Here is a 25,186-nt window from a genome sequence, read left to right on the forward strand (position 1 = left end):
TTGTATTTCTACATATCTGTCTTGAACAAGCAGGAAAAAGGTGAAACTGCAGACAATGGAGCATTTCCAAACGAATTACCTTTGCCTGGCATTAAATTTCATTTAAAAAGGTATCAAAAAAATCACTGAACATAGAATAGAAAAATAAAGAGGCATCTTTCTTTTCAGCAGCCATTAACCATTCTGATTACCTTTTTCTGCTAGGAATGATATCTCTATGTACAATTTCCCCAGATCCTGAACTCTGGCTTGATCTGACTTCCATGAAGTCAATGGGGTACGTACTAACTTCATTGGAAGCAGAGTTGTGAAAGCATACTTTGAAAAGTAAAAGCCACAAAATCAATTTACTGTTAAATAAATAAAAAAAATAAGTTAGTACAAAAATGATTAATAATTGAACTGTAAACAATCCTGCAGAAGATCTATATTATATCATCTTCCTCAGACCACTAGAGTTCTGACTTCCAAAGAGAGTTCTTGGACTGGTATCAAAACTGGTTTGTTGATTGTACTACTCATACATGAAAACAAAACTAGGACAAAAAAGATTTTATAGAAAGTAGAGTTAGAGAATACATTTTTCATATCCATTTAACACAGACTTGCCACAAGAGCATAATTGCAAACAAAAATTTAATTTACCTATAACTACATCATGGCCATCAACCAGGCCTGCAGAGAACAGCTCCTGAGAAACGCCATCTGCTGTGTCTGTGCAAAAGGTGAAATGAGTAAATATAAGAGCCCACAAAAGCAACAAAAACCATCAATCACCCAATGCAATTTAACAAAAATATATTTTAGTTCCAAAAGAGCCATAGAGACAGGCTTGAATTCAAAATTATCTTTCATTAGGAGAGAAAAAAAAAGTACCATAATTTTCCAAGGTAGTTATCTTATCACAGCGTAACACATGAGATGACTTGATTCATTACAAACCCACACAGCCCATTCCTGGACACTAGCATCTCTCCTCTGTTACCTAACAAGGTACTCCCACTCAGTTTACGACTTTAGTATCTTTACAACCACAAAAATACTTTGTTGTGGCATTACTTTCACTCTGTGTGGGGAGGGGAAGGAGGGGGGACAGAGCGGGGGAAAGAGGGAGAGGAAGGGAGCGTCATGCTTGGTCTCCCTGTTGTCCTGTGTATCTAGAAACAGAGAAGTGCTGCAATAGGTTTTCTTGTCTGTTATTATTAGGACAGGGGAGTTGCACAGCAGTAATTACTCTCTTTTGACTTTTAGGTTTCAAGTACCTTTTGAATACTGTGACACAGGAGACTTAGAACTGTGCGATGGACATCAATTGCTGTATTCGAGTAGGTTAATTCCAAAGACCTGGTTTCTAGTATTTGCTGCTGGCTAAAGACGTAAGGCTTAGAGGCAAGAAGTAAGAAATGGCAGGAAAAAGCCTAAATTCCGCTGAAGTCTCACCTGACCATGGCCTCAACCCCAAGCATCTGCATGGAGGGCATGCTTAAACAGCACTTCACTTCTGAAGAGACTCACAGGGGAAGAACAATCTACCTGACCTAGCCGCAATTTCTGGAGAGCTCTGCAGAGCAGAGCCATAGCCTTGTGCTGGCTACCTCAGTGACTGACTACCAGGAACACAGGATCCTGGTGTTTATTATGCAGAATTCTAAATTTTTGACCAAATAAGAATTCTTGCATGGCTTACCTAACTGCTTACAGAATATTTAAGTAAATCTTTTGAAAAGCGCCTAATGCAGGATGCTCTGTGGCCAGTTAGATGAAAGATACTTTTGGTAGTTATTCCCCACTTCCAAAATCAATGAGACATGCAGGCAGATGACAGAGAATATATCCATGCACAGAATCATTCCACATGAAAGATGTTACAATTTACAGGAAAAGAGACCTTTGCCAACCTGGGCTCATTTTTAGGCAGAAGCTCTTTTGAGGGCTATTCTAAATACAGTAAATAATTGACTTCTGTGAAATATGTAATGTGGTTATAGTTCCAATGATTGCTATGTAACAAAAATGATGCCTTCTTACTAAACATCTCTTCCTCCTGTGCATTTTATCAAAGTAATATCTGAGGATTTTTTCCAAATAAAACTAAGTTTTACGACTTCTTAAAACTCAGCACTGGTAAACCAATACAGTTCTACCAACATGTAGTAGAGTCTTAAATTTCAATGATAGAATTTATTTCTGGTGATGCTTCATAAGCTAGAAATGCAACCTATCTTCTGCTTAAAGATAGCATTTGAAAAATGGTTCACACTTCATACTTGTGAACAGAACCTACTCTGTTATAAAGGGCAAAGCAATTCAGATACAACAACCAACACCACATACACCTTTATGGCTACTATGTTCCATTTTCTAAGACATTTTCCAAACGTGAAAATGTACATTCTGTAGCCATAAACATCGCTATTCAAGATCTTAGATACCATATAGAACATCTGAGTAAAAAGTAGAATTGATAAAGTTAAAATCTTCTAATACATACCGTCCATTATGTCCACTTGCCACTAAAATTTATATATTTCTGCTATTCTTGCTTGAGTTAAATACAGTATATAAAGCTCTGCATAGTAGGAAATACTTTAGAATGGTAATTTATATTAACCACAAGCAGTAACCAATTTCTGAAAAACCTTTTTGAGCAGTAAGAGAATAATTTCAAATAAAGCAGCCTTACCTCTGCCTGGAGTAAACTCAAATCGTATGTCATTAAGTTCTTTTCTGGAGTTCCTGAAAAACATTCAGGGTATACATTAAAATGTAATGAGTTTATTCAGACTAAGTACATTCACCTTTATAAAGAAATTGCTTTTAAATATACAAGGAATACTTTATGGCTTAATGTTCCAATATTGCCCTAACTGGAGGACATGTACATAAATATATAGAAAAAAGAGTAAAAGCTGAGGGAATTTAAATTCTGCCCATATCAAATCACAATTTATTTTGTCAGATTTACGAAAGTATGATTTCTCACCTGTGATAAACAGTGACATAATTCCATTTCACAGCTTAAGCTTTTACTCTTAAAACTGTAGCCCTGACATATGAAGATTACAAATGCTAAAATTGTTCAGAGGAACCAAATCTCTTTTTCAATGTTAAGTTTTCAGTATGTTCCAAGAACGAAGTTTTTCTAGAATCTCAATTAGTAACAGACAAGAAGCAAACAGACAAAAGGAGAAAAAAGTCGGCAAATCTCTCATGTATGGGTTGTTTTCTTCCCTTTAAAAATCAGACTGTACCATAAAAAGACAGTGGAAAATTAGTTCTTGGTTGTTTTTTTTATATATAATGTGAATTACCTTTTACAAAGTATCATGATTAGTATAAAAGGCCACAAAGATAATAAAAATAATTATTTGGAAATACTGTAAAGAGGAAAGCACGACTATTCCCTCAGCAAGAAGATATCTTTCTGCCCAAAGGGCACAGTGAATCATGCAGTAAGCTTACAGTTCAATTATACTCGTTTGCTTCTCTCTTTAAAAGAAAGGTACAACTCATGCCTATATCTTACGTGTAACTTACACATAGGGGTGTGTGGGGGGGAACAATAGTCACCGATTATGTTTGAGTAGTTCAGTAAGGTTTAATACACAGATGCATATGCATAGACTGTACACTCTCTAAAAAGCAGTAGTAAAAAAACCTCAATATCATCTTAACCTACTGCAGCAGCAATATCGTCTGCATGCTGTCATGCTATATCAGACACACATACATTCTTCTTTAGATGCTATAGCCTTTTTTCTAAAGGTAACTACACAAAGCCACAGCTTGCTACTTAACATTTCTAGTAAGTATGATATTTATACTGAGTATCCTATTAGACAACAAAAGTATGCAGCGACATATAGATAAAATTACACAACAAAATGTAAGTCAAGGCTGTATTTAAAGTTTTAAATAGTACTGGCACTGTCCAGTTCACCTACTCTAATCATGGCAACACGCAAACACAGCAACACCATCCACATCGAAATGGAATAGAGAACCTGCAATCCGACTTACCAGCCTGAGTCACGAGAGAAAAAGAGGTTGTCCACTAAATAGTATCACTGCTCACATGCTAAAAAGGAGAGCGCACTTTCCTCCCTATCCTTATACTTTCTCCCAAGCAAAAGACCATAACAGGCAGCAACTTGCACAGACTTCAGAAAATAGTCCTCGAAAAGGGACGCTGAATGGTTAGCTTAAGCTTAGTCAGAAGATGGGCAAGTTTGAAGTAGAAAATAAATTTTGGCTGCAACAATCACTTACATATCACAGCCAGACCACTGCTGAGTGTAGTAGTGTAGTCAACACTAAGTCAGGCAGGTCATTGTTGCAAATCTCATCTTTGATATTTTGCAGAAAGACCCCCAGTTATTTTGACGCACACAAACATACCCTATTTATATAGAACAGACTGGCCAGATTGCTTGTATTTCTCACTTAACAACTGTCAGTTCCATGTTAATCCATGTTTAATAATAAAACCGCATGCACTCCACAGTATACATTAAAGTTAGCATAAAACAAAACAGAAGAAATAACAGTCTCTTTTTCTTGTGATAACTATTCAATTCCTACATCCAGAGAATACAGACAGCATTTGCAACCACCACTTTTCTGTACTGTGAACTTTATCCAACTTCAAAAATATTCTCCCCAAGCATCCACACTGGAGAAACTCCACTGCATGTTGATCACAGTATTTTGGGGGGACTAATGAAGAAGTAAAGTTTAAGCTTGAAAATACTTGGATAACTTAGAGGATAAAATAAAATATTCTGATAAATATTTTCCTTTTCAGCTCCAAAAGAGACTCTGCCATATTGCTGTACTTGTTCAACATAGCCAGTGTGAATACTACACACAACCCCTTTTCCTCCAGGAGTAACAAAATATTTGCTTAGACTTAAAAGTTCTCTATCTGAGATCAAACATAAACAGAGGTGCTTATAAAGCAGACTTAAAATATTTACTAAATGTAAATGATGAAAAACAGTTTTTGATGCACAGTGTTTATAAAGCTGTTTTGAAATGAGTAACTTCTTTTACTGATCACCATAGTCTCATCAATGATCTTCTCCTACCCATGAGCTAAACAGAAGAGTATGAAAGCCAAGGTTTCTGGTTTTCTGAAGGTTTCTGTCTTCATGTTTACCACTAAAGAGTGCTCTAAAGAGTTTAGGATACAACCCAATCACAACATCTTAGACAACTCCTCTGCAATCTCATACTGTGCTGCAAAACCTCCATTCCTTGCACCTTTCCAATTTCAGTTTTGGTTAATGATTTCTACCATCAATAAAACATTAGCTCCTTTGCAAAATAGATGTCCATCTCAATTTTGGAAATGGCAAGTAGATTGAGCTTAGGAATGAACTTAATTGCTGTAGCACACTCTTTTTCCAATGAATAGCTCAATCCACTTGAAAAGCTAATAGCAACAGAATGTGTTTTGCAGTCCATTATTCTTCTTTTCCTCAGCAAGTTAACTGTAAGCAAGCTCATATTTCAGTGTATCAGGCCATGAAGTCTTACTGAGGGAAAACTAAATCCAACCATCAGGCACACTCAGCTGTGACTTAGAACTATCATCATTTGCTAAATACTTACCAAAAAATATCACACAGTCAAAAACCCAGCAATTTGTAGGAGAACAGAATGACTGGTAAAACAGACAAAAGCAAGAGAGAAAATACTGAAAAATAACTATGTCATATGTACTGTTTAAAATGAAAAATGCTTTAAATCTGAAGGAGTCTCAGGTTCTCAAAATTCTATCCTAGAAAAAGCATGGGAGTTAAAGATCATTAATGCAAAAATGCAGATAATGCAGCTAGCCAGGTACAGATTTATTGAGCTCTCTTACTTCTGTTACAGAAACCTGCTGCCACTAAATGCAATACTACACTAGGTCTATTTTTATTCAACAGTGAACTACATCAGTTCTCTTATTTTATCTTTAGAAAAACCTGGATGGCTTTTTGGCAAAAGAAGGGAAAAAGCCACATATGGCCCACCTCTGAGGTCACTTTAGGCAATCCACTTCCCTTTGCTGAAATTTAGTATATGTAATAAGCTTACTAAACTGCTGCTGTCCAAAAATGGGAGCCGCACAGAAATTTAGTGCTCTTCCTAAACATGTATGTTTTGACTGAATGCAGGAAGCAGCTCAGACTTACACATCCATTTCCCTCATACACTTTTGAAAGAAGCAAATCAAAGGAGTAAAATCTTTATCTCAAACCTTTGCACAGGTAAACCAGAAAGTTTTGCCTCTTATTAGCAGCTACACTGAATTGCTCCAGTCCACATACTTTTTTCCAAAGACGGAAACAGAGTCAAATACTAAAAACAGCTGAGGAATAATTCTGTAGATTTATCACTCCTACAATCATCTATCCTACAAACTAATATATTAGGCCCTCAGATTACATCTTCCCACAAAGTTTCCAAGTGGAACATACAATATATATGAAGGCACAACGTAATCATGAACTCTAACAAAAATTACTTTCTAACAGACTGATACAGCTGTGTGAAAGATCAGCTGCTCCTGATACAGACTCAAGTAGGATAAAAATGGGATGTGTTTTACTTTGTTTTCAAATTGCAGTATTTCCCAAACAGAAAGTTAATCGGTCAAATCTGTTTATTAAAGTGAAGGTGAAAATTCAAGAAAGGTTATAGGTATTCAGCTGTCTAACTTTGCTATTTGGAATTGTTACTGTTAAACTATTTTGAACTTAGAATGCTGCTGTTTTTTTTTTAATTTTACATTACTATTCAGGAAAGCAAAACAAATGAAGTTTGGCAAGATTAATTTGCTAGAAGTCTCTAAGTGCTTTTGCTTATGGTTCCATTACCTTCCAGACATTTATTGATTTCCACAAATTATTTATTCCATTTTTTTATTCCACTGAAGAGAAGACGCACTTGATTTCTTCCACGAAAGCTCCTCATACTCTCTGCCAGTCTTCAGATACTTCTCCGGTTCCAGCTAGTATCAATGCTACTGCAAATTAGTTTGCCACTTATTAGTTTGATACACTTTGGTAAAAAAATGTTTGAACCTATTGATTTATTTATAGGCAGGTTTTCCATATACCATTTTCTTTTCATTGAAGTTCTCTTTTTACTTGCATCCATTATCCTTTTATCATGCAGCAGCACATAAGTCTATTTTTGCAAAACAGAAATAAGATTTGAAGAAAAGCACTTAAAAATCTTAATGATTCATAATTTTATCTTCTTCATCATTTCTTAATGGTTCCTAGTTTCTCTAAAGGACTTGTGAAAAACAGCTATTTCTGTTTAAAAATGCAAACTCAGACCTTTTTGCCAGTTCTTAAAATATTTCTCCTGTATTTGCTTTTTGCTCATTCAACGTCATTACAGACTCACATGCCTTAATTATCACGGATATAGATATCTCATCTACTTTGAAAGTAGTAAATATCAAACACTTCTATGCATTTGAGCACATCCAGATTGATTCATTTCCTGCACGTTTCTTATCATCATGCAGTCACCTCCAACAGGTCAAATTCCACAGGGCTGCTTTAAACAAGAATGGTACCTCAAAGCAAACCATACTAAGACATTTTGGCAGCCATCTGCCTTGCAAAGTAATTGCAAAATTTAAAAATTTGCACTTTATTAAAGCATATTTTCTAAAAATTCATTATAATTTTGCTCTCATCAGCATCACTCAATGCCTACATTAAGATTGCTAGCAGATGTGCCTTCTGATGTACTAGGAAATTATGCTTCCTCACAGGAAAAAAAAAAAAAGAAAAAAAAGCACATCAGCCAATTATATCAATTAACCCTCACACCCAAACTGAGACCATTCTGCCTTTAGATGATAACACCAAGGCCTGAAAGACACTCCATTCTGAAGGAAATAATTTGCAGAACAACATTAATATTTCCAAAAATAAGGAGTAGAGAGTAAGCAGCTTGTGCAGCTGTATAGACTGACATGATTCTGTTGAAAAGATCGTAAGACATGAACAGAGATTTCAGACATCCACACTTAAAAGACAAACAGTTGCAAATAATTACCTAATGACAGATAGTCCAAATCCTGCTACAGTCAATTAGCTATGTTCCATACATTTGGTAAAAGATCTACATTGCTGAGCTGCACCACTTATGTGGTGAGATTAAAAGTGGAAATCGTATTTGTGTAATGATGCAACTGCAAATTTCAGACATTGAATGGGAATATTCCTTTTGTTCTTGAATGTGCAATGTCTATCATGTAAGCAAGGCTGTAAGTGAGATTCAAGAAAATTAGATTTCTTAGAATCAAAATGATGGTCTAAATCATGCTGAGGTAGCTGGATTATGTATCAAGCAGCAGATTTCCATTTTTATTTAGTACTTTATTTTTTCCCAAATTTATCCACCACAGGATTAAACATCAGTAGCTATTTCCAACAAGCTTCAGCATGTTACAAATAGTCCTCATTGGAAAGCCTGTATTCCTAGATACACTGATATAATCAGTATCTGTATACTGACATAATTCAGTATCCTGAATATTCTTCCTTCCTCAAATCAGTAAAAAATCCCAAATAGCATGAGCCAATGGGGCTGAGGGGATATGTGAAGAGCAGAACATGAGGTTTCACCTTTACATCACTTGCTGAATTTTCTCTAGTTCTAGCTACTAGAGCTCTAGGAGCTCTAGCTATTCAGTTAACACATATGTTTAAGAAAGACTGATATACAGACATGAGTGTCCAAGAACACTGGCAATAACAGAACTGCAATCAATAAAGTTGATTTGTGAAACAGTGCTGAGCAGATACACTTTGAATAGAAATTGCATCATTGATGGGTTTTGGTTAGTTACAGCAGAAACAAGACTCCTTCATGTTTTTCATTATTTTCTTTTGGGATGGAGGAGTCAGAAGGCACAAATCACGGGCACTCCCAGTCACCACCATCTGCTCCATCACTATGTTGTGTAGACAGAAAACACTGTCTAGACTACATGAGAGACAGTGTAGAAACCCATGCTTTCAGGCAACAGCCACTTACCTCTGCTGGCATTTCACAAACACACTCCCTTGCATGAAGCTTTATCGTCTTCTTAATCAAATGTTACTTCTTAATCCAACTATTTAATCATCCTTTGCCATCAATTCAAATGAAAACAATCAAAAATCTTAGCTCTTATCATCTCCATTCTTCTCCACTTACATATGCGATATTAACCTGCCTAAAAGTACACAAACTTTCTACATTAACGTTATCCAACTTGAACACTGAATACTCTTACCATTAGTATATCCTTCTCTGGTACTTCGATTATCCAGCCCAAACAAGGCCTGGGACTATTCTCCACTATGTCTATGGGCTGAGAACTAGGAGTAGCAAGAGAGAGATCTCTCCTGGAGCAATGGGTATGCACTTACCAGCCCTCTTCCTTACCACCAAACCTTTGTTTTAACAGAGTCTGACAAACAGTCTGACATAGAGATAGCACAGGGCACATTCTACTTTCTTTCTGACTTATTTTTCCAGGTATTGTGGTGTGATTAAAAATAAAGATGCTTTTCTTCTTCAATCCTCTCTTTCTTAAGTTCCAATTGAATGTAGAGGGCATCACCAGTCAAGGAAAAGTGAAAAGGTTTTAAAAAACACAGAAAACCAGAAGCTATACTTTAGGCACAGTCAATAAAATACAAGCTCTGCCCAGGTAAGAGTCCCAGGTTTGCCCATATAGTGAGATAGTTAAGACGCCTGAGCCCTTGCATCATTTGTAAAGACAGGTCACCTGGCAAAAGGGAAGCTTCCCTGCACTTTCAGTGACTGAATAGCATTGAGGAGAGTCATGACCCAAATAAACAAATGATAAGCAAGCAAATATTCTCAAGAGAAAGTCAGCAGTGCACCTATTTCTTGTGTTCGTGAGATTGTGACTAATTATAGTTCAGCCTAACCTCCTGCCAGCAACACAACTGACCTCAAGAAAATCTGTATTAAGTCTTCATTCCCTAAAAACCAAAGGATCCTGGAGGGTCAGATCTGTAGAACCCTAATAAGTCTGGCTAGAGGAATGGACAACACCAGAATATGTATTCCTCTCTGGAGCTGCTTAATTAACCTTCAACTAGAACTGTGGAAACCTTTTGTTAGGAATGAAATATACAGAGCATCATTCAGCAACCCACCTTCCACCTCCCCGGACTCCTTCAAGCCTTATTCCCACCCAAATAGAATTTCCCCCACTATCAGGCACTAGTGACACTCGCCAAGTCTAAGTGACTTTAACAACAACAACAAAATGAAAATAAACATCACACTTTTACAAAATCTAGGTCTCGGACATGTTCCTCCTCTTCTAAATTTGACCTGCATTTAAATTATCATAGAAATAAACTAAGTTAGGATTAAGAAAACGAGACAGTACAGTTTATGAAATGGGGGTAAGAGGTAAGGTATTTGCACTGCCTCACTGCAGTTGCTGCTGTAACTAAAAATACAGAAGCACTTAAATGATCTCCTCACTTAGACTGCAGAGAAAGCAGAAATTCATATCAAAATGGAGCTGACAGTAATCAGTGATGGCTATGTTACATATCCTACAGCTGTATCCATCCAATTGTCTTTCTACATCTCTGGGCAAGAGCTTTGTGTGTATAATGCAAGAAACATAATTAAGGAAAAAAATCAAAAGAGTTTGTAGGGTTTTTTAAAATAAATTTTTCTTAGTTTTTTTCCTGGTTATTCCAGTACTTCTGGTCACCTTCATTCCCTCAGTAATTTGTCACTCCTTTCTCACTTCCATATGCTCAAGACATGATGCACTAGTTAAATATTGTTCCCTTTGTAGTCTAGCTCTTACACTGCCGGTTTATCCACATGTGTTAGATTTCCAATCACTGCCCTATATTACATATTGGGAAAACTGATCAGAGCAGGAGTGAAAGAGATGAAGACAGTGTTCTATTTTCATTCCATAAGAACTACTGTGAGCTCACTTTCCCAGGGGACAACAATTTACTCATACATTTTACAATAAAATTCACTTTGTGGTATGCTACAGAGCTTGATTCACGGAAAATCTTGATAAAGTGATGCAATACCCCTTCGTAAGTATTATCTGTTAAAAATGTCAACTGAAAGCGTACTGAAGATAGGTCATAGCTGTTTCCAATCTCTATTTTGAGCAATTAATACTTTTTGTTTCAAACTTATTTCCAGAACACAGTTAATATGTATATAAACACAAGAAATTGCAACCTGACGTTTTACTTTCACTATTGTAAAGAGGAAGCAGGAGTAGAACTTTTGAAAGTGAATGAATGTATCCATTGGTACCTAATCCGATGTTTGGCCTGGTATCTAAAACTTCTGTCCCTTTACTTTGCTTGCCTTGCAGTTTTCTTATTCTGCAAATGTGGGAATCTATCCATTCAACTCGGACAAGGAAGCAAGAATTCTTTCCCACCCCTGCAAGACTACATCTCCCCCTCAACATATCTTTTTCTTTTTAAGGTCACGGTACCACAAACCCAACAGAACTGTAACCAAAGCATCAATAAAAGGAAACCTGCTGTTAATTTTCCAAATGAGAACCCTAAAGTTCTTATGGGATCACATAAACACAACAGAAGAAAATATTTACCGTAAAGAAGCAACAGTCTTCCGAGGATTCACCACATCTTTAGGCAAATCCCTTTCACACTTCCATGCTCCACTGTCATTTACTGATCAGTATCCCATCTCTTCTATTACTCATTACTATACTATGAGGAGTAGATCATGTTTATTTGGCAGCTCATCATACATTGTAAAGAGGGATGAATCTTGTCAACATATTTTTAATGACTTCAAGTCAGTTCTAGATTAAATGGAAGGACATTTGTTAACTTTTCATAGTAACAAAAGAGATGCTTAAAGTCAGTCCTGCTTACAGACTGCAGTCAACTAAAATGGGATTTCAGTCTCTATTAGCAAAATACAGACCTAAAATATAAAGCTCTTCAAAATCCATTAAAACTCTACCATCTATTTCAGTGGTTTTGAAAAACTCCCATGGGTTTACAACTTACTCCTCTCCATATACATTACCAAAGGGAGGAAATAATGATTTGTATATGAGGTTTCAAGAATAAGTTGCAAGACAGGAGATGAACACACAAAATCCTGCCACTACCAAACACAATGCTCAAACCAGTTTCTTGTACACCTTCCAAGCCAGGATATACCTTTTTTTCTGTATAATATTCTATTAATTTTTTGGATTTAATAATGCCGAGAGAAAGTAAAGTAAAACCAAGCTAGGTATTCACTGAATGTGATGGTAATTTTTAAAAGCGTTTTCCAGTACTGAGTATAAAAAGCCTATTCATTCTACAACGTTCTTTGATGTTTTTGTTTTATAGCATTAATCCACAGCTCAAATAGCCTTTAACAATGTTTACCTGCTCTTAGATAAACAGCAGGTACCGGTAATGAAAGACATCTGTTAGACACCATATTTCAAGAAGTTAACAATCATACTGATGTAAAAGAGCCAAATAATGTTTTCAAGGGTGAAAAATAGCCAATACTACAATAAAACACTATCATTTGGATATTAGGTTGCAGGAATTATGCTACATTTATCTATTAAAGGTTCCCCTTGCCATCTACCATACAGAAAAAACAAGTGTATGTTACTATTGGTTGTTAGCAAGCGAACTGTTACAGTCACAATCACATCAGCTAACATTGTCCGTGGTGCCATATAATTAAGAGGCAGCCAGCAGTTTCTCAGGTGGAAGAGGACTTTATGACACTCCTGTCCAGAGCTGATCAGTCTCTACTTCTTTATTTAAGACTTAAAAGAAATTGGAATGCTTTTAATCTTGCAAGATTGGATGGGATATGACAGTAAAACTATGAAATTCTCAAGTTATATGATACAAGAAACATGGCTCACATCCAAGTACAAACTAGGCAGATCTGTAAAACTGTGATTAGCTTGATCATTTTAGAAGCTGCATATGAACACAGGTCCTTCCTCTCTGTCTGCTGGTTTACTGCCCGAAGCCTTCATTCCTTGACATAAAAATGTTAGAATTGGAGATAATATAGATTTACCTAGATACCTAAACACATTTTTAAATAAGGTCTCTTCTCTTTCTCTAGCTGCTAAGGGTAGAAGTTAAATCAAAGTCATAAGCTCTTCAGTGTTTTGTTTTGTTTCATTTTTCCCCCCTCCTTATGCTATGTTTATTCCCAGCTAAATCAAACAGGAAACTCTGGAACAGACTATTTTTTTTAGGACCTCATTTCTTTTCTGGTCCTGATTTCCTCATTTCCTTGCATAAGTCTTTCCGAGTTCAAACTTTACTTAGTGAAAGAGCATTACTGACCTAGTTGCAATGAAAAGCAGTATAGCTTTTTTATAGCTACCTGCATAGCACCAATCTGAAGTTCATGGATCTTGATGAGTCCATCAAGAAGAGTAGCAAGTATTCCAGTAGAGTAAGAAGTCTGAGTTTTATTTTAAAATATTCAAAAGTTTCATCTAGTTTCCCTGACAAACTTTCTCAGGAGTGGTTTTACAATAAATAGCCTTCATCAGCAAAGCCTGCTGATGTATTAAGTTCTTGTCCCAGCTGCATGTTACTGCATCTCCTGGTACACTTCACAGACCCCACAACAGCAGTGATGCCACAGTTTGTGGAGCAAAACAGGATCAATAAAATGAGCTAACTTAAAATTTTACTTCCCCAAAATATCAGAAATTACAAAGCAACGAACCAAAACATGATCATTTTATAGTGACTCAATACATCCCCAGAAACACTCATATCAGTACAGTGGAAAGACAGTAAACTTCAGTATTACACAGCAAAAAGTAGCCAAAATGGGCAATAGTGTTTCAACTGGTTTTACCCGAGGTAAATGTAGCCTGTCACCACACTCACAAGCAGCTTTAAGGCAGATTAATGAAGCAGTATGGCCTCTGAAGGAAAATGTGATGTGTTTTAAACTTTTAGAAAATTATCCAATTAGAATTAAGTATTATATTATCAAAATGTAAGCCATATTATAGTTAAACATTAACATACACGCACATTTATAATGTAAATAAATTTAACAATTTTCAGGAGCAGACTCTGAGCTTTGAGCTGTACACAAACAAAAGAAAATTACCTTTAGCTCGAAGGTCAATTCAAGCTGTCAAATTTTCCATTTTTATTCTGTCAGCATTAAAGAGAGGTTTGTTCAGACTTTAAAATAACAAGTGTGCTTCACTTGGTTGTTTAGAGACATTTTTTGCCTGAATTACTTTAGGTTTTCGGTTTGGATGTGGAAGTTTGGATCCAAAAACCCAAGTGAAAAGAAAATTCATTCAAACTAGAGAAGATAATTGGAAGTTGAAAATCAAAAAGACTCTTTTCTCTTCCTTTTGCAAATAATAAAATAAAAGACAGAATACAATAAATAACTGTCACACCTCCATATGCTATTAAATGTCTGTACAACCACAACAATTTACAACCACATCTATGCAGACTGAACACCTAATTCCCTGCCTTCTACCTATTTAGACATACAAATGTTGATAATCTAAATTTAATAAGCAGAAATAATATATTGATTCAATGGCTCAATAATAATCTGTTTTAAGTGCAAAACTTGTTTTGATAAACAAATACATCAGTTCTCTATGAAATAAATGATGGTATAACAATTGCATCCAAGATTATTTTAGTTTGCTAAATAAATTAAAACAAATCTAAAAATGTTAATTCATTTTTCAATAAAAATAGAGCTTGGCATAAAAACATCCTTAAATAGTGAACAAGAAATGCATAACTTATCATTTTTAAAGATCAAACTTTGAAAAAAATAATTGAGGTACAAGTAGAAAACATGATTAGAATCAATAGTTTAATCAAGGCTTCCTGCTTGCTGATTTCAGTCATGATTTAATCATGATGAAACAAGTTATTTACATCAAGCCTCCATGCTGTGAAAACAAATTTCAATTCAGTAACCACATCCCCACAGCTCCCCGATTTCCAGGCCAATAGTTCTAGAGGTGACGGCAAAATATAATATAGGACAGTATCCAATACTGTAATCACAAGTACATTTGATATCAACAATTCTACAAATGCTTTAGTTTATAATACTTGTTACTGGGTCAATTCTCATCCTATAGAGGTACTCTTGTTATTTTCGAGTCATAAATCTACTGCCCACCTGGGAAATGGTTTGTGGAAGTTGTCATTCAATACATCCAAGAACAGAAGCCACTCAAAAAGCAAAAATAATGAGAAATATCTGCACTTGGTGAAGGATACACATCAGCCTCACTTCTTTCAAAATGGACTGAATTGAAAAAAGTTTTTAAAAGATCACAAAAAAACCTAAAGAATTTGCCACTAAAAGAAACAGATGAGAGAGAATTCCCGGATTACGCTCCTGAGTCAATTATCAAGTTTAGTCATATGTCTCCAAGACATGGGGTTTGCTTGTTTATAATTTTTTTCTCCTAAAAATCTAAATCTAAGTATCAACAACATGAGAGTAGCTCTCCAAGGTAACTCTAGCCAAGTACCCTGTATCTGACAGTGGAAATGGTGGATGCCTAAGAAAGGAGATAAAGGTGGGACAGGATAATGCTTTGTGCAAATATTGTTCCAGCCATAAACCATCTGTGGTTCAGGAACTATCTCAGTTCAACGTGGTTTCTAAGCACTTCTACTGGTTTCAAGACTACCACATCAGCCAGTTTTATCCGATTCCTCTAGTTCCTGCATTAAGACAACGAATAATCAAATCCTGCTCTGGAATTTTGTGCTACTTTGTTTTATACATCATGGATTTATATCATAAATATAGACATCTCCCCTCAGCTATGGAATTATGCCAGTATATAACCTTGGTTATCCTTGCTGCTCCTGTTCCTCTCTGAAATTTTTGAGATTAGGAGTGGCAGGCAAGAAGTGACATGAACTGCACACAATATGCAAGGCATGGGAAAACCACGTACACAAGTTAAGTAGATGCATATAGCTATATACAATTGTATTTCTTGGTTCGTCTCCTGTCCCTTGTCTAGCTTTCTACTTGCTTTTTTGACTACTACTCAACATTGTGCGAAGGCTTTTATGCATCTATTTATCATAAATCCATCATCTTCCTCCTGAGTAATGATCTGCCAATCATTTTGCATGTTAAATTAAGATGTCTTTACATATACACACATCACTTTACCTCTACCCACTGCAAGTAGATTGAGTTAAAAAATAAAACATTAACATAAAGAAAATGACATGTTCCTATAACATATTAATACACTTTACCCAAACACAAACACTGGTTGTGATTGTGCCAGTAGCAGACTGACTTTTCTTCATCCCAGATATCTTCTTTTGTAACTTTGCATGTATTTAATTTTATAAGAAAAAGGTCTAAAAACAGGACTACATTAAAGCAGAAGAATTAAGCTTTAGCTTCAGCTCAGACAGGTGACTGAGGTTTTATCACTTCTGTTCTGGCATGCAGAGGAAATCACGTTTCACTTAGTCCTAATGACTCTCCTGTTGTAGCCTGGCGTAACAATTGCCAGCTACTAACTACTCCACTCCATGGGACTTGTTATTCTCAACTGTATCTGTCTTTCAAGCTCCTGAGAAGGTATATTCCTCAGAAAGTATCAAATGACACAGTATCGAAGTGTGATAAACCAGCTGAAGAATTAGCTGAAGAAATATTTTTGTAAAACAAACAAACAAACAAAAATACAGAGACAAAACACACATTTACCTACAAATAACCATCAAAGTGCTGGTCCATACAGTTCTTAGAATTTCTCCACAAATGATTTTAAATAAGATACGCAATTATATAACAGAACTAGCCTTGCAAGTGCATTAAGTAAAGTTTTCCATTTGCCCCTTTTGTTCTTCCACAGGCTTAATTCATCTACGGCACAAGAACTGTATTAAATTAGGTCCTGGGACATTCCAAATTACAGTCAGTAAATTAACTTCCTGTCATAGGAGCTAATTTAACCATCTTAGATCGCTTCAGATAATTTGCAATTCTTAACTATTAACCATTAACAAGTCTCTCAATTTAACATGAAATGCCTCCATTATTAATCCAAACAGTCAGACTCCCAGACAGTGACCTTCCCATAGCTGTAACCGTAACAACGTTGCGGTTAACCTGGAAACCTCAAGTGGAAGCGGGTATTTCCTCCCTTTCCCCTCTCCCCAGTGGTATGAATGAACAGTCACGGTCGAGGATCAAAGCACAGAGAACTGCCTTACAGCAATCTCTCTTCACAGAGTTCCTGCTATGGTCCTCTGCTGAGATGCATGTTGTGTACAGCCTGATGGGAGAGAATAATTTGGATTACAGGTTTATTTCCTCCCCACCTCCAAATTCTTCTTTTATTGTGAAGTACATGATAAAGAAGTAGCAACATGCCAATATAATGACAGTTTATACAGTTTGAGTCATAGTTATATTCCATGGCAACAGAGAGGCAATGACCACTTTCTGAGAACCAATATTTTTCAGATCACGGTAAAATTCAAACACAGTTTCTCAATTAAAATTTGAGCTTTAAAAATATTAATGGTCTTTGTTAAGTATTTAATATCAGAGCCTTTCACAAGCTTTGCATAGAATTACCTCAGACACTGCTGCTAATTTCACTTCTGGGGCAGAATACTCAAGATGTAACAGTCCAAAAGGCAGAAAATGAATTGGAAAATGCTGTCTCCAACTAAAGAAGCAACTGAGACTTCAGCTGGGCAGACTGTAGTTCTTAAAGTTCAATTATGCCACCTGCACTCAGACTGCAGAAAATATTTTTACAAGTTAGTCCCACTGAGAAGACTATTCTCTACAACAAAGTAGTATTAAATGTAAAGTAAGGGTAGAAAAAAAAATCAGATATTCAAGTTGGAAAATATCCAGACCAAAAAAATTAAACATCAGCTCTCCTAGAAAGAGTGCCATGGGATTCTTTAAAGATTGTTATTTCAGCATGTGAATTGTGCATCTCATCCACAACATGGCTTTTCTGCTAAACAGAGGCTGCTGTTAATTTGGCACTCCTGACTCAATTACTGAACTAGTCCAATCCCGCTTTGCCTGAGAAAAACAACAGGACTTGGCCATCCAGTACCATCATTATTGAAATACTTTGATCCTTCTGGCTGAATTCGTCCTTTGAGAGGGTCATTTTTTTTTTTATTTATTATGTACTATTAACTTTCCTTGGAACACAGTTTTACATCTTTTTTCATAGTATTATGTTCTAAAAGCTGATTTTATTTTTGGCCTAACATAGCATGATTTGAAAAGAAGAAAAACAAGTCAGAGCAGCAGTTCTAAAAGTCCTTTCCTCTTCTGTAGAAGGTTGCCTGTCTTCCAAGGCTTTGGCCTGTCCCAGATCTCTGGGTGTGCTCAGTTTGAAGACTGTGTCCTGTCTACAAACCTTTCAGCCCACACTCCCAAACCTCACCCAAAGCTGTTTCTACCCCTCAGACTCTGAACAGCAGCCTCTGCTTCCACCTCAGACCCTCTGCTAGTTCCTCCACCAAAAGAAGTCAACCAAACTGCAAGTACCGTCAGAGTTTTCTCTCCTCTAGCCTTTATACGCACCCGGCTGTGCGAGGACCCTGGGGAAACCTCTTCTCTCCCCCAGTCCTAGCCCAGGCCGCCTCCCTTGCACAGACAGGCCCCGTTCCCTGCGAGGTGCTCGCCACCTTCCAGTGCCTGTCGGCTCCCGCCACGGCCTCCCCCTCGGCCGAGAGCCAGCTTTGGGGAAACAAACGGGAAGCAGTGAAGAGGTGAGACCTTCCAGAGTCGTCTCTTGCCATCTCTGCTTCCCCTTCCCTTCTCACCCCCCAAAACCAGACAATTCCTTCCTGTTGCATTTACATTTTTGCCTACATCTGTTCATTTTTTTTAATAACCATAATTCACAGCACCTAAAACCAATGTGCTCTGAACCAATCAAGCCACTGCCATTTATATAATGATTGCCTCAAGTATGTTATTTTAGAAGAAAAAGCTTCCAACACTTACGATGAGTACTGTGTTTTAAGCCTTCAAATCTGGCATCTAATGTTCACAATGTTTGTGTGAATGTAGGCTGTACTTCAAAAAAACTATATAATAGTACTAGATGAAGCATCACAGGAAATTGTTTGTTTCTATCCCCACACTGTAGCTAACTTGCTCTGTAATAACATGGTTCACAACTTATGGTTCATTTTAACCAGTCTCATAAAAATTATCTGATGGACTCAAGTCCACATCAGCTAGAAGACTTAATGATCAATACACCAGAAGACATCAGCAAAACAGTTTAAAGTCTGCAGTGGAGGTGAATAAATGTAGAAATCCCTGCAAGCATTTTAGCTGCTCACTACATTGCAATCCCAAAGGAATGCTGCATGGCACAAAGCAACTCATCTATACAGTTTTTATCAACTACAAATTCCAAAACAGGCAATATTTTTACTTTCAGACAATCAAGAATTTACTTAGAAAGTTAATTACAGCCAAGGACAACATTTATGGGCCAGAGCAGCTTTCCCCATACACAGCTACCATAAATGTAAGATCATTCATCTTGCAATAATCCTAGCATAAGGACATCTGCATGCATCTGGAGTGTAGAGGGAGATTTTCTCTATAAGTCTGAACTGACTTCTAGTGATTGAGGGCCACCAGGCACACATCCTATAACATAGAGAAGTTATTTTTAGGCATTTTTAAGGGAAGCCAATGTATTTGCCCTTCAGATAACAAAAAGTCAGTTGAATTAGCATAAAACAGACTAAAGCAATAGCTCAAACACTAATATTTTAATATTCTAAACACTGTTCTTTTCCTGAAACAGTAGTTCTGTAGCTCAAGACACACTTTAACTGATGTCGTATAAGCTTCACTGGAAGGTCAGCCTCAAACCACTCTGACCTTTGTTCAGCAGAGTGCTGAAGTACAGATATCAGGACTCTCTGGGAGTTTGGGGGAAGAACCCTGATCCTGTGTCCATAACGCAGCACACTTTTTGGATTCCACAAACAGCACTTCTCCAGAGCTGGATTTCCTGAATTTGCTCACTGTCACATAAGGTAGACATAGATCCAAAAAAGCAAACCCAGGAGTCTTCTACTCTCAGGTGCAATCTTTTGCACCTGAGGCAAAAACAGTGGCCATACTAATGTGCCTATAGTAAGATCAAAGTTGAAAAACCTTTAACAAGGTATACTGACAGATACCTTATCAAACCTTGACAGGCCAATGATCTTGACACTTCACCTCACATGTAGACCGACAATGAAAACAACTGAAAATTTCTTAAATGTTAGTGAATTGTGATCTGCCTCTCTTCCCAAATAAAGGTTTCTGTAAATTTAATGCAGAACGAGACACTCAAATGTTAGTTTTAGACTAGCATTCAGCAGACTTCATAGCCCCTGCCACATTCCCAGAAGCCTATGTTGTTCCCCTTCTGGGGCCCACAGCAGAAAGGAAGTACAACTATTTAAATGCTATCAAAGCTACTTCTTGGCTAAACACACAGTGTGTATTATAGACTAGCCAGTGGCTGCTCTGAATCTGTATGCATGTTCCATATACTAAACAAAACAATGCTTGACTTTAAAATAGCAAATAAAAATAAATGTTTAAGTACTAATGCTGAATCTATACCATTGGGCAGAGGTACAGGGACCTGGCAGCCCCATCTTGAGGAAGCACAAGTTGCAACTAAAGGGAAAGGATGCTTTTTCACGCACCCTGCAGTACTGTTCCCCGGTACCCCAACAGATTGTACTCTAGCTCGGACCCAATCACATGTTCAGGTTTCCTTCAGAAGGAAACACAAACAGGACAAAGATATATAACCCAGCCACCTCCCATCACTAAGGCAGGATGCAGCTGGGGCCAGGAGTTTGAATGTATCACCGAGCACTCTTCCCCGGAACATAGGTCAGCTTAAATTAACTAAGTTCACTCTGCAAAATTATTCACCAGACTTTTATTTTTGCAAGACAGCCAAGTGTTCCCAAGCACCAGAAGGTATCTACTGTTCACAACTTTCTTGTTTTGTGAAGAGGAAACTTTCTGCCTCCTAAAAGCTAAATTATTGTTTCTTCCTTCTCTACAAATAACCATCTTAACCTTCACACTTGTAACCCCAGGAATTTAGTTATTATGGACTTGCTTTTGGGGAGGGTGGCAGTGGGAATATTGTCATTTGTGAATTAGGAGGATTCTTAACAAGAAAAAAGGCTGATTATGCAAATAGCATGTTCTTCCTTCACTTCTGGCCTAAGAGCTGCAAAAAAAAATGAAAGCAAAATCCTTGGCATTTTACTGTATTTGCAGGACAACAATGTTTGCTCTTTGGATACGCAAACTAGTAACAAGTAACCGGCTAGAAACTAATCACCCTACAGGTTTCATCATGATTTAAAAATACTCATCATCTCACTTGTGCTTCTACATGGCTGTGTACGATGGTCAGTTTGATAAATGAAAATGAAAAAAAGAATATTGATATTATAATTGGGTAGTTATAACAACTATGGACAAGAACTATACTGATTCCAAATAATTTGAAAGGCTTTTCCCTCCCCACCATAAAATATATCTCTGCTTCCTTCAATGAACATCCCTTAGGAGACATGCAGTTTCTTGTAGCTGTCACTGGAGAAGTAGTCAAGGAAAAGGGAAGATAATAGATTTTGGAATCAACTTACGCTTCCAATTGATGATTGGAATCATCAATTCTGTGCACATGGTTTTTTCTGATTACTAGTATTTTTAATGTTACTGTCTTAATGCCATGTATAAATCTGCTATTTGTTTCCAACCTACTGGTTGTAATACTGTAAATATCTGTCTGTTTGCATGTTGTTTTACCTTTTTGTTAGTAATAAAAATGATGTTTAACTTTTCCCAAAAAATAAGACTAGGATCTCTCTGAGGGACTTCTGATCTCCTGCCAACACAAGCAGGATGAAAACAAGTCCAAATGTAAGCTTCAGTAAGTTTTTTAAACTTTTAAAGAAAATTGTTATAAGTACAAAGAAAGCTATCAAGCTTCTCATGAAAAAATACTTTCTTCCAAGAGTTAAACTATATAATTAAGCAGCTTCTACCAAATATTAGTTATAAACTGATTTTAATGGAAGGTAAACTGACTTGTTTTAACTACGTATAAACTAAATCCAGACAACATATTCATAACTTTTTTCCAAAGTATCTGTCACTTCTCCACAACGGCTGACCAAACTTGCCAATGAAAACCGTTTTGAGTAGGAAGCTTGTAATACAGCTATAGTTTATTTCTGACAGAGGCTGACTGCTGAAGTGTGAAAAAAAATCATTAAAAATCTCTCACTGTGATCCTTCATTGCAAGAAAAGAAAGAAGGAAAGAAAGAAAGAAAATACTTAATGAAGGGTACACTTAGCCTGAAGCCACAGGCTTCATATTCTGCTTTTCATTTTACTCTATTTCAGTAAGCAATTAAAAGACAGTAATTAGTCAGAGAAACATTATTCATACTGGTCATACTGGGAGATTAAAGAGGTTAACACTTATTTTATGTTAATATTATGAAAGTAGTGAGGGAGATCAGGAATAATACAATAAATTAAAAAGGAATGCTAAAATAAATAGCAGAATTTCTTACCTTAATCTTAAAACAAGATTCACTGCACATGGAACTTCACTGTATTCATCACTAACAGCAGGCTGAGACTATTAAAGGGAGGTGGAAAAAAAATGTTGTAATGAAGGCCAAGGGGGAAAAAATCCTGAAATACTTGCCATGCTAACAGTTTAAAGTCAGCACAGAATATTTTGCACATCCTCTAACTTTCAAAAACCTTTTAAGCAGCTCTAGTAACACAGTGTAAAACGTCGGTGATACCAGCATACTTGTGATTACTAGCAGCTCTCCTGACCAGAAAACCACAACCAAGCCACCTTGTTTGCACATTTTTGAATTTTCTTACCTTCTATAAACTGATTCAGGTACTTAAAACCTGATTTCAGTTAGCTGTGGATTTGAAGCCTTAGCATAAATTCCAAGATGTGGAAATCTTCAAGTTGTTTGAAAACAAGAGAAGCTGAAGAGCAGTGTGGAGGCCCTAAGACATCTCAGACTTAGAATGCAACTTCCACAGATACAGAAACACTATGCAAGTTAGCTCTGCAGCTGAAAATTGAGGTCATCTCAGGAGCCCACAGGATCAAATCAGTAGGAAATTGTTGTTCTTTCTGAAGATTGTATGATATTAAAGAAAATCAAAGAATCTAAAATTGCAGGTGAAGTGTCAAGTGTCACCCACACAATGAGCATTTTAAAATAACAGCACCTTGGCTGTAAACCTGCAATCTTATTAAGTCATTATTTACAGCAGCAATACTGCCTAGACTGTCAGCATAAGGCCACGAAACTCAATATAGTATTTTAGTTCTCTGAATTAATCTACTATGCCACAGTATGGAACTATCTTACTGCATATAGCACGCAGTAGTTTAATTACCAGCTACATGTCGTGATACAAATCCTAAGAATGAAAAATTGTTTAGAGATCTTCTGGCTACTCTGAAACAGCCATCATTAGTCTGACAGAAAGACAGCAATTAGTGTGATCTAGTCAAGAAGATTCATTAAAAAAAGGCAAATTACCTTATCTTAACCAATTCTCCTGGGCACAAACATAACATTATTTTGAATTTCCTATCCATTTTATCCAGTGTGTGCTCAAGTTAATTGCCTCAGGCCAAACTATCCCCACATGTACTTGCCATACAAGGTTGTAGGACCAAGACAACAAAACTTTCATCTTAATTCACGTTTTTAATAATAGAAATTAAAAAGAAATCCTCTTACATTTGAAAGAAAAACACTAATAAAGAACTGTTTACCTCTACGTTCTCCTCTTCTTTTACTCTTCGTGACTGGAAAACAAATGTATTAAGATATGAGCTTTACACACTAAAGATCCAGAAGTACTAACGGTTAATATTAAGACAGAATATCTTGCAGAACGTAAATGTCTCAGCATAAACAGAAGTTACCTTTTCCTGAGAAAAAGCAGCTTTGCCTTCCTCACTCTTTTCATCCATTTCATCATCACTCCATTCCCAGTCCCCATCTTCTGTTTTATGGAGGTGACCACTGGAACCTGGTACTCGTCTAACCTTTGAAAACATTAAGTGTTCTCCATTATAAAGATATCCTAAGTCTTCACTTGTGTTATGGTTAATCAGTAGCACTACATTTTTTTTTCTACATGCTTTCATGAATTTGCTAGAGTAATCACCGACATACTTGATTAACATCTGACTTCAGGGGTCATCCTTGGGCCAGAGGGAACAGCTAACCTATGTAAAATTCTTACAGAGAAAAGGTTTTGGGTTTTTTTTAACAACTCGTTTTACATTTTATAACTTTTAGGACCAACTCAAAGCAGATGAGAACTGCTTACTCTCAGCTAATCCTTTCATTTCAAGGAAGCTATTCAAGGTGCTAGAGGTTACACAAATGTTGTTTGTGGGACACAAGTCTTAAGAACTTTAATTGTTCTGTTAAAAAGCTTAAACTGTGTAAAAGGTATTAAAGATCCTTAAAAATAAAATTCTTCTTTTTCAAAAAAAGAAAAAAAGCATTGCACACAGAGTAAAATGGTAGGCAGGTATGCACCACAACACACTACCTGGGCAAATGTGTATAAATCAGGCAGCCTAACAAAGCATAATAGCAGCATCCAGCCGCTAAATCGAAAAATCAAATATCCTCTAATACCATTTTGCTCTTTTTCAGAGCCCGACAAAAAATTTTTTTCCCCCTCAGGGTTCTGCTCATCCATTCTGAACAAAACAAAAGAACATCTAACAATTCTTACCACACCTTAGCATTTATGAGACTCATGAGACTGCTGGAAGCACAGAACAGTAACCAGAAGTCCCATTGGTATTTAAATCAAAATCAGTTTCTCTGATTATTTTACATTACTGAACCAAAATACTAGATACAGTTCGCACTGTACAGCTTCAAATGCTCACAGTTAAGTTTCCCCATCACTATGAATTTTTAAAGTCTGTATGCAAGTATGTCCTTTTAAAGTATTAAAAAAGAACAAAAGTTATTCAGAAAAACAGTTAGCATATTG

The 25,186-nt window shown here is 36.5% G+C and overlaps 1 protein-coding gene across 3 annotated transcripts in view; it reads right to left on the reverse strand.

Moving 5' to 3' along the window:
* The window catches only part of STK39 (serine/threonine kinase 39), a 139,189-nt gene that overhangs the window by 23,563 nt on the left and 90,440 nt on the right, over window positions 1-25,186 (reverse strand). For all 3 annotated transcript variants that reach the window (XM_062578408.1, XM_062578407.1, XM_062578409.1), the window contains exons 11-15: window positions 24,093-24,215; window positions 23,940-23,972; window positions 22,696-22,763; window positions 2,684-2,736; window positions 646-714 (exon numbers count right to left, since the gene is read on the reverse strand). In XM_062578408.1, the coding sequence (XP_062434392.1) occupies window positions 646-714; window positions 2,684-2,736; window positions 22,696-22,763; window positions 23,940-23,972; window positions 24,093-24,215 (346 nt within the window). The remainder of the gene's footprint in view (window positions 1-645; window positions 715-2,683; window positions 2,737-22,695; window positions 22,764-23,939; window positions 23,973-24,092; window positions 24,216-25,186) is intronic.

Source organism: Rhea pennata, chromosome 6 (genome assembly GCF_028389875.1).
Source record: "Rhea pennata isolate bPtePen1 chromosome 6, bPtePen1.pri, whole genome shotgun sequence".
Classification (NCBI taxonomy): domain Eukaryota; kingdom Metazoa; phylum Chordata; class Aves; order Rheiformes; family Rheidae; genus Rhea; species Rhea pennata.